The following is a 12,431-nucleotide window of genomic DNA, read 5'->3' on the forward strand; positions in this document are numbered from 1 at the left end:
CAAAGCGTCCTCGTCCCGGCTCCTCTAAGCAACTTGCCAAGAGGAGCATGTGAAGTGCATTAAAGTATATAGAAAATTGGGCGTATATGGTAAATAATATTAATTACGCGGGCAAGTGATAAGAAAATGTTCAAAATGAGAGCATCAACAAGTCCAAAAACAAAATTGAGAGCTTTAACAATATTTTAATACCTTTTCTGATATTATATATAAGTCGCAACAAATTAAATCATGCATATCAAAATACTAGTTAAAAGTAATACATGTATAAGAAACGTACTCATTTTTAATGAGAGATTAGATAAATTAACATATATGTTTGATCACATATATAACAAAATAATGTATTCCTCCATTGTGCTGTGAGGCTCAAACACTCTAAATTAAAATAACAAGCTCCAGGCCCAGGGATAGACATATAATCGCTTAATTGATTAATTTACATGTGGGGGAGGAGTAACATCAAAGCAAGTGGAAGATGGTGGAAGCGATGCTGAAAATTGAGATGCTTTCTGCTGCTGCTGATTCCTCATCATCTCCTCCCTCCTACATCATCAGGTAATGTGGATGCACCATATACTTGTCCTCCTTCAATTCCACCACACAACACACACATCCCAAAATTATATTATTTCCTCATATACATAATTAATCATCATTTGCTCTCAGGAATTAACGGAGTTGAAATGTTGGTATCTTAATTTTGAATCTTCTCAGGAAAGTAACATATCTTACAATTCCAAGCATTAAACTCCTGTTCACCTGCTCCAAGTTTTTTACCTGCCATAACATTCACCATAAATATTGTCAGTTCATCACACAATGTTTCAATTCCAACTTGATATGAAACGAAAAGAATATTTTTCCACTATAAAAGAACTGAGAAGAGAGATTATTTGATTGGTCGACCTTTTTCTTGCAGGTCTCGGTCCGAGTTTTGATCACATGAAGCTGTGGAACAACATATACCGAGGCAAAACATTAGTTATATCTCAGGCAAAGTAACATATGTTATATCAGATTAGGCTCTGTACATAATATGCAGAAGGAAGCCAACCAGATTAGCACCACGATCGTTAGAGATCTGCTAAGCAGGGAAAGCATAAGCTAAGGAAGTATACATATGAAACCTTTTCCAGGGGCAAAAAACACAGAACTTGAAATCAAAGATTGCATGAATCAAACCTTCCTTTCACGTATCATTGCCGAGGAAGAAATTAACTCCTCCTCCAGACTCTGTAGTTGCTGGAAGTTCAGATTGTCCAAATCTGCGCCCAACCTATTCCTTTCAAAACCATAGCTTCACCAGCATGAGCTTGGAAAAGGGGCAAGAGCTAATATGTGAAAATCATTAGTTTCAGTCCTGTAAAACTCCTTTTACCTGATCTCTCCTCTGAGCTTATTGTTAATCTCTTTCAGTTTCCTCAACTTTTCCAGCATTCTCTGTAAACACGTGAATATCCGTAACATCATCAGAGATATTAGAGAAATACTAAAAATTTCCAGGCACCTTAATTGCACAACGAACATACTATATAGCGGTGAAAAAAATCCTTAGAAAATTGGACACACCATAAACATGTGAGAAAGAAACAGATCACTTAACCTCGTAGTGGGAACACCACAAATCAACATTCCCCAACGCCTCCTGGTATTGATCAATCATCCTCTTCGTTCTGCAGGAATTTAATGGAAAAAAAAACTCGGAACATGTTTTATTGTACGGGAAAAAGGAGCGGTAGAAAGCAGAGAGACATACGTAAGGCCAGGGGTGACGTATTCGTGCATCTTGTTGTTTTTAGAGAAGATGATGAGGGAGACCTTAGCATCACAGAGAACACTGAGCTCATGAGCTTTCTTGAAGATGCCATTACGTCGCTTGGAGTAGGTGACCTGCCTGTTGGTGGGGTTCTCGATCAACTTGATCTCAATCTTTCCTCTTCCCATTTTTCACCACAGTACCTATACTGATCTCCACTTACAGGGACTGCACTTGAACCTCACATGGATGGATATAAAAAGGTTTAAAGGCGAACACTTGAGATTAAAAGTAGAACAAGGGGTCGAAGTGGATTTCCAAAAGAGGAAAGCCAGAGCAAAAGCTGGGTTGGAGTATAACTGCACATAAATGTTATATTGGTGAAAGAGCGGAGTGGCTGCATTATTAGACTGGCAACGCCATAATAGCGACTTCCAGCAATCAATACCAGTACAAGATGTGAAATCTCACTCATCCCTTGTCTTTTCCCTCACAACATCAATCTTTTAAAGTCTTTAATCTTAGTTCAGCGCCTTATTACTAATTAATATTGTTGCTCTTAACTGGTATATCATATGAGACAGGCCTCTTCTATTTTGTCGTTATTCATTTCCTCTAGGGCCCCTCTGCTGAGACTTGCTCTGATGCGCTTGTTTCTAAAATCTAACCACAAAGGATGATATTGGCAGCTCGGCCTTTGGCCAAATGGCATTTAAAGTCCGTGACTAGCTCGTTAAAATTAAAATGCAATTTGCTCCATCTTCGTTGCTTACCATAAATTATCCAACTTTATAAATGTACTTGACAAATTATATCATGGATCTGGTTTTGATTTGTTATCTATGCTTTTAAAATATTTGACTCTTCTTCGGTATATCTTTACTCTTCAAACTAATTCTCTGTTAAAATACCATATATGTGTGAAACACTAAATGTCTCTGCCAACTCCTGCCTCTTCAGAGGTAAAATTTCTACATGTTTTTATTCTTCAAAACCATATCTAATAGTTAACAATTATAATTTTCAAAATATACATTGCATGCCCTCATTTAATTTCAAAAAAAAAAAACGGTAAGTAGCTACAATTCCACCTGATTTTTAATCAAGTCCTTATAATTTTGAACGACTGAAGCTGGCAAATCTCCTAAATAACTTACGGAAGTGCTTTGGAGCTGGTCCAAATCATGGAGGCCTAATCTTAGGTTTTGTCCAAAACAACATTAATCAGCATATGCTTCTGAGTGCGTGAGAAAAAGTCCACGCCTGCGTCAACCTGTGAGGGCGGGCTTGGTGGTCCAGTCAGTTGCATCTCTAGCGAGGCAAAGCTTTTATGGATTTATAATACTCCTCCGGTCCTTATTATAAGACCCAATTTGACTTTTTATTTGGTCCTAATTATAAGACCCAATCCATTTTCTCTCTTATATTTATGCATTTTTTTTCAAGATAATCCTTCTAATAATGATAGTTTTAGCCAATATACTTAATTAGCAAGGATATTTTAGGAATAACAACACTTATTTATTATAAATAACCAACTTAACTTACTTCCTTAATCTCCTCAAATAAGTCAATTGGATCTTATAATTAGGACCGGAGGAGTATTATAATAATGCTTCCCTGTATACTGTTCTTGAACCCGAGCCCAGGGAAAAAAAAAAAAATGAAATAAGGAAAGCTACTTACTACACACACAGTCGTTAGCCTCCCTCCCAACTTACCAGTCACCAAAGATACGAAGATTTGTTTTGATTTTCGTATCTGGCACATGATCTATGAAAATCCACATCTGATTCCGTTTGGACACCAGAGGCCACGCTCATGAGTTGTCCCATGGCACACCGCCCTTCCACTCCTAATAAATGAACTAGTTAATTTTTCTGATATATGAACCGCACATGCTTTAATTCGGCAAAATCTGAGGTTATATGCGTGTGCTAAATCCCTTCTTAATGTTTTAAACCTGCTGTCTCGTGGCTAAGTACGTTAGGTGACCATAACTGTCGTGGCCATCCTAACCACATGCCGGTGGCAGCATTAAATGAAGGGACCTTCCAATCAGCCTCAGGAAAACGAGTTAAGAGTATGATATAAGTGATGATGCACTCATGGAACGCCATTAAATTAGAGGGGAAGTAAGTAGGGAAAGAACACACGAGAAAGAATGGAGACTGTGGGTGAAGTAGAAGCGAGCTTGAGAGAGTTGAGGGAGTGCTTCAAGAGTGGACGTACCAGAAGTGTGAAATGGAGGAAAACACAGATCAATGCACTCCTTCAGCTTCTTCGTGACAAAGAAGATGCCATCTTTAAAGCTCTTAATCAAGATCTTGGCAAGCACCCTGTTGAATCCTACCGCGATGAGGTTTCCTTTAGGCTCGTAAGTCCTTGCAGGTTGTAAGAAATTTAAATATCTGAAAACAAATTGTTCTTTTGGTGTAGGTTGGAGTCGTGGTAAAATCAGCCCACAATGCTTTGAGCAACGTTGAGAAATGGATGGCTCCCAAGCAGGTTTGTTTGTTTCATTCATTTCCTGATGAAGATAATTTCGCCTTTGCAAAATCTATAACTGATTCCTGTCTCAGTTTAGCTTAATCGGAAGCCATGACTCTATGATTTCAGTGGATGAAAGTTGTCCTCTCCCTCTTTTCCAATAATGAACACTGCGTCGGTTGCTCAATTAACTAGCCCAAAAGGCATGCGATGAAGTATTTATTGGCTGTTTGCGTTACTCAAATCCTAGAAGCATAAAGTAGATATCAGAATCTGCTGATTAATTGTTAAATATTGAAAAAGTACTATATCACTTCCAACGGTAAAACAGAACACAAACGGTACATGGTAATGTAACAAAGGAATCTAAGCCCGACGATTAGATTAACTGGTTGGGGCTGTTCTAACTTAACTACAGGTCTCGTGTTCGAGACGTGAAAACGCAGCATCTTAGAAGCCAGGGGCGCAAACCTTAATGTTTCCTGTCATACCTCAATCCGGATTAGTCTGGGGTCGTTGATATGCCATAAAAGTGGCTTGCCCCAGGAATTTGGGTGGTCAACAAAAAAAAAAAAAAAAAGAATCTTTTAGACCGGCCCCGATGACATTCACAAGTTTCCTCCGCCATGCTTTATAATCTTCACTTGGCATGATTGCAGACATAGGCTTTGGAAGCAACTTCTGTGGAATTTGACCGAACATTTAAATATCTAGCGCATATAATAAGTAAAATCTACTCACGAGAAAGTGCAAAAAAATCACAGCTAGAAATTTCAGCCATGCAGCATTAGAGCCCAAGTTTAAAACACTGACAATAACTTCAAACACAGATTTGTCTTCACTCAAGAGTTCTCATGAACAAAAATAATTGGGTGAATTTGGTCAACAAAAGTAAGCTCATCAAACTAATCATCGTTAAAAGGTATATCCTACTTAAAAACGTGCATGATATACTGGCGTGTCTATTTATGATTGGCTTAATTTATCCATCCTTGGTAGATTGAATCTGACTGAGAATATTTTATGACAAATAACTACAGTTTCATTTCTACTCTGTTGAATCGAGATGGTGATGATTGCGTTTGTTCTTAGTTATAGTACAGCAGCTTTTCCCAACGTTCATGGTTAAGCTTTGTCTCGGTCATAACTAACAACGCTTTTTGTTTGGGCCTATTGTGGCAGAGCCGCATTCCTTTCCTTTTCTTTCCAGGAAGTGGAGAGGTGCTATCAGAGCCACTTGGTGCGGTTCTCGTATTTTCTGCTTGGAACTTACCTATGGGTGAGTCTGAAAATTCCCTTGTTCATATTTACAGATCAGGCATTGAAGTTATTCACTGATCGACTTTGATGCATTCTTTAGAGATAAAGTTATCGGTCCCCTGCATTTTGATCTCTAAAGCCGATCCATTTGCATGCAGCTCTATCACTGGATCCATTGATTGGAGCAATAGCTGCAGGAAATGTGGTACTCGTAAAACCTTCAGAGCATGCTCCACAATGTTCTTCCTTCCTGGCCAGAACCCTTCCTCAGTACTTGGACTCCAAAGCCATTAAGGTTATCGAAGGCGGATCAGATGTCTGTGAACTACTACTTCAGCAGACATGGGATAAAATATTCTTCACTGGTATAATTTTCTATGACCGTCAACTTGACTTCATCACGTTTTCCTGCATCTGATTGTATATCAACTTTAACTAAGTTAGAGATATATTTTTTTTTTCAGGGAGTCCACGGGTGGCAAGCATTGTCATGTCTGCTGCAGCAAAGAATTTAACTCCTGTCACTCTGGAGCTGGGTGGAAAATGCCCTGCCATACTTGACTCCCTCCCCAACCCTTCAGATTTTCGGGTAGAGCACGCATTAATTCTGAAAATTTTCTTGGTAAAAGTTCATAATCTAATGAAAACTTTGCTTCCGCAAATTTGAGGGCACTGAAGATGGCGGTCAAAAGAATTGTAGGGGGGAAGTGGGGAACATGCAGTGGACAAGCATGTATAGGAATAGACTATGTGCTGGTTGAAGAGAAGTTGGCCGATGTTCTGGTAATCCTAACGGCATCAACAATTGCTGCTAGTTTTGAAGGTTTTTTTTTTTTTTTTTTGTAATTATAAGTTTCTTCTGTTCTTTCAGATAGATTCGATGAAGAAGGCAATCAGGAAATTCTATGGCGACGATCCAATGGAGAAAAAGGTCACTGCCAGGATCGTAAACAAATACCATTTTAAGAGGTTATGCAATCTTCTTGAAGAACCTCAGGTTCTTGCTTCCATTGTTCATGGCGGTTCAGTTGACGAAGAGAATCTGTATTTCCTCTGACCCTAACCATCCATCTCCTTTCCCCAACAAGAAAAGCAAAGGGTCTCATTCATTTCTGAAAACATTTTCAGGTTCATTGAGCCCACAATCTTATTAGATCCTCCACTAGATGCTCGGATAATGACGGAAGAGATCTTTGGTCCACTGCTTCCTATAATCACTGTGAGAATCAACAATAGCAGACCCCTTTCCTGTACTTAGTTGTCGCAAATATTATACTACTTAACTGTTGAGTTGCTGTGTCTACAGATGAACAAGATTCAAGATAGCATAGAATTCATAAACTCAAGGCCAAAACCTCTGGCCCTTTATGCCTTCACCAAGGATGAAACTTTCAAGAGAACTATTCTATCAGAAACGTCGTCAGGAAGTGTCACATTCAATGACGCACTGATCCAGGTACTGCTGCTGGCATCCTTCCTTTTTTTTTTTAAGTTTAATTTTTGTTGGAGTGAAGAATATTAATTCTGTGTATAAATGTGGCATTGTGTTTGCAGTTTATATGTGATGCACTGCCATTTGGAGGGGTTGGGCAAAGCGGAATCGGAAGGTACCATGGGAAGTACTCGTTTGACACCTTCAGCCATGAAAAAGCTGTAATGCACAGAAATCTATGCCTTGAAATAGAGCCGAGGTACCCTCCTTGGAGCAACTTCAAGATGCAGTTTATCAAATTGGCATACAAACTGAACTACTTTGGACTCGTACTTCACATGCTGGGATTGAAAAGAGACACCTAAACCAGAGTCCTGGTCGCATGTGCTTTTCCAATATGTTATTCCAAGTGACCCATCCGACGTGTTACTATCCATTATGATTCCGCCAACGTGGGTGGAGCACTCCCAAACAATGTCCTTTTTAATCTGTCCATTCACCTTATTTATTCCGCGAGTTTGAGACGCAATTGAGAGCATTAATGATATGGATGACGTTTCGAACTGTCCATGAATAGCTGACATGTACCACCCTCTTACTTATTACATGTTATTTGTAGCTCCAAAATTTATTCTTAAGTCACTTATAAGATAATTAATAATTTTTTTTAATTTTATCTCTGTTAACTTAATTAAAAAAAATTAATTACCAAGTAAGACATAACATAAAACACATTTTTTAATACTTTTATTTAATAAGAACAAACGCTATCAAATTAATGTATTTCTTAATTTGCAGATTTAAAGTACAAATGACTTAAAATAAGTAACATAATGATACCGTGAGTTGTTAAACTTCTCATTATTATTCGGAAATAACCTTCCTACTTGTAAGAGAAGACCACAGCTACGCGGGCCAAATGTTTCAGAGACGCTGCAATAACCGTCACAACACGCATTTCATTGTTATCCGATTGTAACAAACAATAACCCTCCGCTTCAGATTCAGAATAATAATGGTTCTTTTTTTTTTTTGGTAACAAACAGTAATGGTTCTTTTTCTCAAAGGATTGTTTTCCAAGAAATATTAACCATCCACTGTCTTCTTGAGAGGGAGGAGAACTACAATTACAAAGCCATTCTTCTCAAGAATTATAGACAAGGAAAAGCAAATCATATCATTGCTTCTGACAGCAATCGTTATTGAGTATGGCTTACATAGAAGACTACTCTTGATCATTGCTGAAAGCTTACGACACGATATCTTTTGAAAAAAAAAAACAAAACAAAAGTGTCGCTAAAATAGGTGATTGGTAGTAAATTCACAAATCTATAAAAACGCGAGTAATGCATCAGACCACATCATTTCTCAAATAAAGGGGCATATAGACCGACTGTATTATCCAAGTACCTTTACCCCGCAATCACAATATTTCGAGTTTGCTTACTCCTTAAAGTTGCTTGAGTCACATTGTTTCCTCTTCCTTTACAATACCAGGTAATTGGGTAAATGACAATTTACATCAGAGTTATTATGCGTTTCATGGCATCCTGCGTTCTCAGAATGCCTTTCTCCCCTGAGGATTTTTCTTTCAAAAGGATAATCCTCTACTCTAATTTTGTTAATAGAGATAACTAGAAATTATACTTTATCATCGTGGAACCACCACCTTGTCTCCTTAGGAGATCTACCATTTCTGCAGTTCTTTACATAGCGGTCATTATCTTCAGGGCGTTGCTGCATGAAAAATCAATAGAGTCAATATGAAACCGTAGGATGAGGCAACATTAATCCAGGTAAAACAAGTAAACAATAACCAATGGTTTGACCCCAAAATGATAATAAGAATAATAACCAACCAGAAGGCTCAAATTAAATTAGTTCAAAGTCAAAACATGCTTAAAATCAGTCAAGGAATAGTGTATGCAGTGTATGCCCAATTTTTATGTGTATGTATAATTTGCTAACTTTAAAATGAAGCAGGCCAATTCACACCTTTACAGTCGAGCTTGAAAGCATTGAGAGAATGCTGATGCAGATAGAGCTAACTGTCATGGCCGGGGACCATGAGTCATACAGTATATCTGCAGAGTTTCATAAAGGGAGAAATTAAACGTCAGCTCACAGTAATGAGGTAGAACTGCCATTCAATCAAACTTTTATTGTGTATAATGCATGTCATGACGTAAAGGGAACTCACTCCCTCAGATTTTGTCAGGTCTGATGGCTTTTCAGCCTTCTGATGTACTTCCATTTATCTCCCCTCTCTCTCTCTCTCACACACACACGCTACCACGGTTTAACCCAACATGTTCGTACTGCATTCTGGCAACATGATTGAGCTCGAGACAAAAGTTAATGATTTATCACTTTCTTCCTTCCCCACACCTCAAACCCCATGAGAGGGAGAGGGAGGGTACTATTTATTATTTGAGAAAGATGCTACACACATATTGTATGCCATCAACAACAAATACTGGCCAGCCGTGTAGAGATGCTTTAATAGATTAAGGAGAAACTCTGCATTCTGAATTCCTTTGCCACCTCTCGTTTGTTAGCCTTCTCATGTTAATGTCATTTTTACTTTGTTGAAGTTTATTAGGAAAAAAAAAAATCCCAAGCAGCAAATCATTAAAGCTAACACATAATCATTGATATAACAAGCTAAAAAAAAAAACAAAAACTGAGAGAATCTGACTCATTAAATATGCAGGAATCTCTAAGTCAAATTTTTATGTCAATCATACAGAAAGTTGGTATCATTTTGAAAGAAGAATTCTGAGAATTCCCCCTTGAAAAGTGAGAAGAGACTAAACAAGAGATGCAGTCATGCAGGGGAAAAAAAAAATTACAAACATTGACATATAATTTTAAAAACAAAGAACAAGATGTGCAGGCATCCAAACACAAATGAAATTTGAAAAAATAAAAAAAATCATTAAAAGCAAGAGTGAGAGACCCAAACTGATTCCTTCTACTTCCCAGGCATGCTGCAGTTTTCATATCTCTTTCTCAGTAACCTTCCAGTTTGGAAATTTGAACTCATAATAATGTTTCACTAGGATTTCGAACATACGACAAAGTATTATCTTCTCTTATTGTCTTTTCTATTTTCTTAATTTTGCCATTTCTTTAGATATACTTCCAGTTGCCTCAGTAAGCTCCTTATCCCAAGAATTACTAGAGCCTAAACTGCCCATTTGATCCCACCCTCTTTACCGTGACTTCTTAGCAATTATTAGAGTTTTACATGCCGTATCTTGGAAGCCAATTCGGAAGCATTCAAAGCATCTGAAAAAATGGACAACAGAAAGCTAGAAGCAAGTCCAGCAAATACCAAAACCCTCCTCCAAACAAAGTTTGTGCAATAACAAAAGATTAGATGTAATAACATTGGCAAAGAACATGTTGCAAAATTAGACACCGAAGAACACATAAATCTATACCCCATACGTACCTAAACAAATGTGCCCATTGCTATAGATGTGGGGATGCAGTGGAGCAGGGTGCAAAAATATGACCTGTTAGACCGTTCATGATTCAGGTCAGAAAAGAGCAGCGTCACCGAACAACAGAATTTAAAGCTAAAAGGGTGAAATTCAGATATTTTACAGCTAAAACACTTCCACGGAAGATGGGATACCTGTGGAGCTTCCATGGGGTAGTGCTCGGGAAAGTCGACCTGAAGTTGGTAGGTTTCATTGGCGTAAAGCGTACCCGGAGCTCCAGTCACTTCAATAACCCACCTTTGAGTAAAAATAGCAGAGACAACGTAACGGAATAATGAGGTGTGTAACAAAAGGATCAAGAAGCCAAATCGAAAGGGACAAGTAAAAACTTTAAAGGCAAACGATTCCGGCCTCGGTGAGCATCGTAAGCAAATAGTTAGTATAAAGCCTCAGTCCACCAATTAGACTCAAAAGCAATAAGTGTCAGTGTGCATGAATTCTAGGGCAGTCAAGAATGGGCGAAAAATCCAGAATTTCTCTATCGATTTTGCAGGACCCAGCGACTGACAGGAAAGAAAACCATAAACGAATCAGGGAATAAGTAAAGTAAATAAGAAGAAATAGGTACCTCTGGAGATTATCCGTGACGGTGTGCTTGAAACCGGTGGGGGGATTGACCTGCCACTCCACAAGTTCCTTCTGAAGCCTGTTGCAGGCAATCTTACTCAGAGCCTGAACATCCAGATCCAAATACGAAGCGAAAAGAAAAGGAGAAATTGATTAGGAAAGTAAAACCATCCAGAGGGCGGGATTGAGATGAAAAAGTTAGGGCTAACCTTGCGAGAGGCAGCGGAAGAGCTGGTCATGATTTTTGCTCGGAAAGACGAGAGAAAAGAGATTTGACAAGGTTAACAACAAATCAATTGACCCATTTATGCCCTCCCGTCCTTTTTCTTCTTGTTGCTTTTATTTTTTGTTTTGAAAAAAAGACCCCGTTTCTCCGTGTTTCTCATCCAAAGTCTTTTAATTCGAAAGAAAAATCAATATATCTATATAAAATATATACGGCATGTATTTGTAGTGTAATTTTTCTCTACATTTTAGAAAGCTGGTTGAAGGATGTTTTGACCTTCAATTATCAGCTTTTTTTTCATGAATTATTAAAACAGTGCAATGTTGACCTTTAACATTAAAATCGGGACAGTATCATCCTTATTATTAGAGAATAAATACATGCGTGATAATAAAATCTCATTTTTCATTACTCACGCGGCTCGCCATATAATTATAACTCGAAGCTATATGGTTATCTAAACGTCCCATTAGTTAAACTACACTTCTCAAAGTTGAGATACCTCATCGTCATCTAGGTTTATTTCATATATTAACATTGCAAATTAATGGCCTGTTTGGAATATCTTATAAATAGTTTATAAGTAACTTTTTATAGGGGTGTTCAAGACCGACCCGTCCCGATCGGCCTGTTCCGGTCCCGGTTTATTGGGACGGGACGGGACAAAAGGGACCGGGACGGGACACGAGACGGGGTCGTCCCGTCCCGGTCCCATCCCGATTCCTTTTTTTTTAATTTTTTATAATATCATTTTTTTCATATTTTTTTAAGATTTGAGACTATTGTATGGAACTATGGATATATTTATTTAGAGTTTTTATATTTGTTAATGATTTGAGATTATTGATGATTAGAATTTTTAGTAAGTTTTTATTGTGTTAAAAGCTTTTGTTTAGAGTTTTTAATGACTATTATATGTAATATTTTGAGCTTTTGTTTAAGAGTGCCCAAACAAATAAAAAAGATGTTTTTATAAGATTTCAGCTCAAAACAATATAATTAAAAAAATCAGATTTTTTTAAAAAATTTTTAAAAAAATTAAAAAAAAAAAAATTCAGGACGTCCCAGTCCCTTCCTGTCCCAACCGGGACCGGGACAACCCCGGGACGGGCTGGGACACGAGACAGAAAATCTGTCCCGTTACTGTTCATCGGGACGGACCTGTTCCGATCCCGATCCGTCCCGTGA

At 38.0% G+C, this 12,431-nt stretch overlaps 3 protein-coding genes across 8 annotated transcripts; 1 reads left to right on the forward strand and 2 right to left on the reverse strand.

Moving 5' to 3' along the window:
* Positions 1-260: 260 nt before the first annotated feature.
* On the reverse strand, positions 261-2,241 carry LOC114731597 (floral homeotic protein PMADS 1). Of its 5 annotated transcripts, none has more exons than XM_028918808.1 (8): positions 1,760-2,241; positions 1,607-1,676; positions 1,382-1,443; positions 1,186-1,279; positions 1,058-1,084; positions 910-951; positions 736-780; positions 261-588 (listed from the first exon to the last, which is right to left on the reverse strand). In XM_028918808.1, exons 1-8 carry the CDS (start codon positions 1,945-1,947, stop codon positions 547-549), a joined length of 570 nt encoding a protein of 189 aa, XP_028774641.1. In that variant the 5' UTR covers positions 1,948-2,241; the 3' UTR covers positions 261-546. The 5 variants fall into 5 exon arrangements, with proteins under 5 accessions (XP_028774641.1, XP_028774640.1, XP_028774642.1 ...); XM_028918807.1 differs by having other exon boundaries at positions 1,186-1,300; XM_028918809.1 differs by lacking the exon at positions 736-780 and having other exon boundaries at positions 1,186-1,300.
* A 1,634-nt stretch (positions 2,242-3,875) lies between these two features.
* LOC114731584 (aldehyde dehydrogenase family 3 member F1) lies at positions 3,876-7,573 on the forward strand. Its single transcript, XM_028918788.1, has 10 exons — positions 3,876-4,121; positions 4,199-4,267; positions 5,432-5,528; positions 5,668-5,874; positions 5,974-6,098; positions 6,188-6,292; positions 6,381-6,553; positions 6,638-6,728; positions 6,816-6,965; positions 7,064-7,573. The coding sequence occupies exons 1-10, from the start codon at positions 3,924-3,926 to the stop codon at positions 7,304-7,306; spliced, it is 1,458 nt and encodes a 485-aa protein (XP_028774621.1). The 5' UTR covers positions 3,876-3,923; the 3' UTR covers positions 7,307-7,573.
* Positions 7,574-8,250: 677 nt separating this feature from the next.
* LOC114731585 (probable ubiquitin-conjugating enzyme E2 16) lies at positions 8,251-11,330 on the reverse strand. Of its 2 annotated transcripts, none has more exons than XM_028918790.1 (6): positions 11,227-11,330; positions 11,025-11,122; positions 10,585-10,693; positions 10,399-10,462; positions 8,937-9,025; positions 8,251-8,678 (listed from the first exon to the last, which is right to left on the reverse strand). In XM_028918790.1, exons 1-6 carry the CDS (start codon positions 11,254-11,256, stop codon positions 8,583-8,585), a joined length of 486 nt encoding a protein of 161 aa, XP_028774623.1. In that variant the 5' UTR covers positions 11,257-11,330; the 3' UTR covers positions 8,251-8,582. The 2 variants fall into 2 exon arrangements, with proteins under 2 accessions (XP_028774623.1, XP_028774622.1); XM_028918789.1 differs by having other exon boundaries at positions 10,585-10,687; positions 11,019-11,122; positions 11,227-11,329.
* Positions 11,331-12,431: the final 1,101 nt, after the last annotated feature.

The sequence above is a fragment of the Neltuma alba genome, unplaced genomic scaffold, assembly GCF_004799145.2.
Source record: "Neltuma alba isolate B1F8T4 unplaced genomic scaffold, ASM479914v2 tig00012838_pilon, whole genome shotgun sequence".
Lineage (NCBI taxonomy): Eukaryota > Viridiplantae > Streptophyta > Magnoliopsida > Fabales > Fabaceae > Neltuma > Neltuma alba.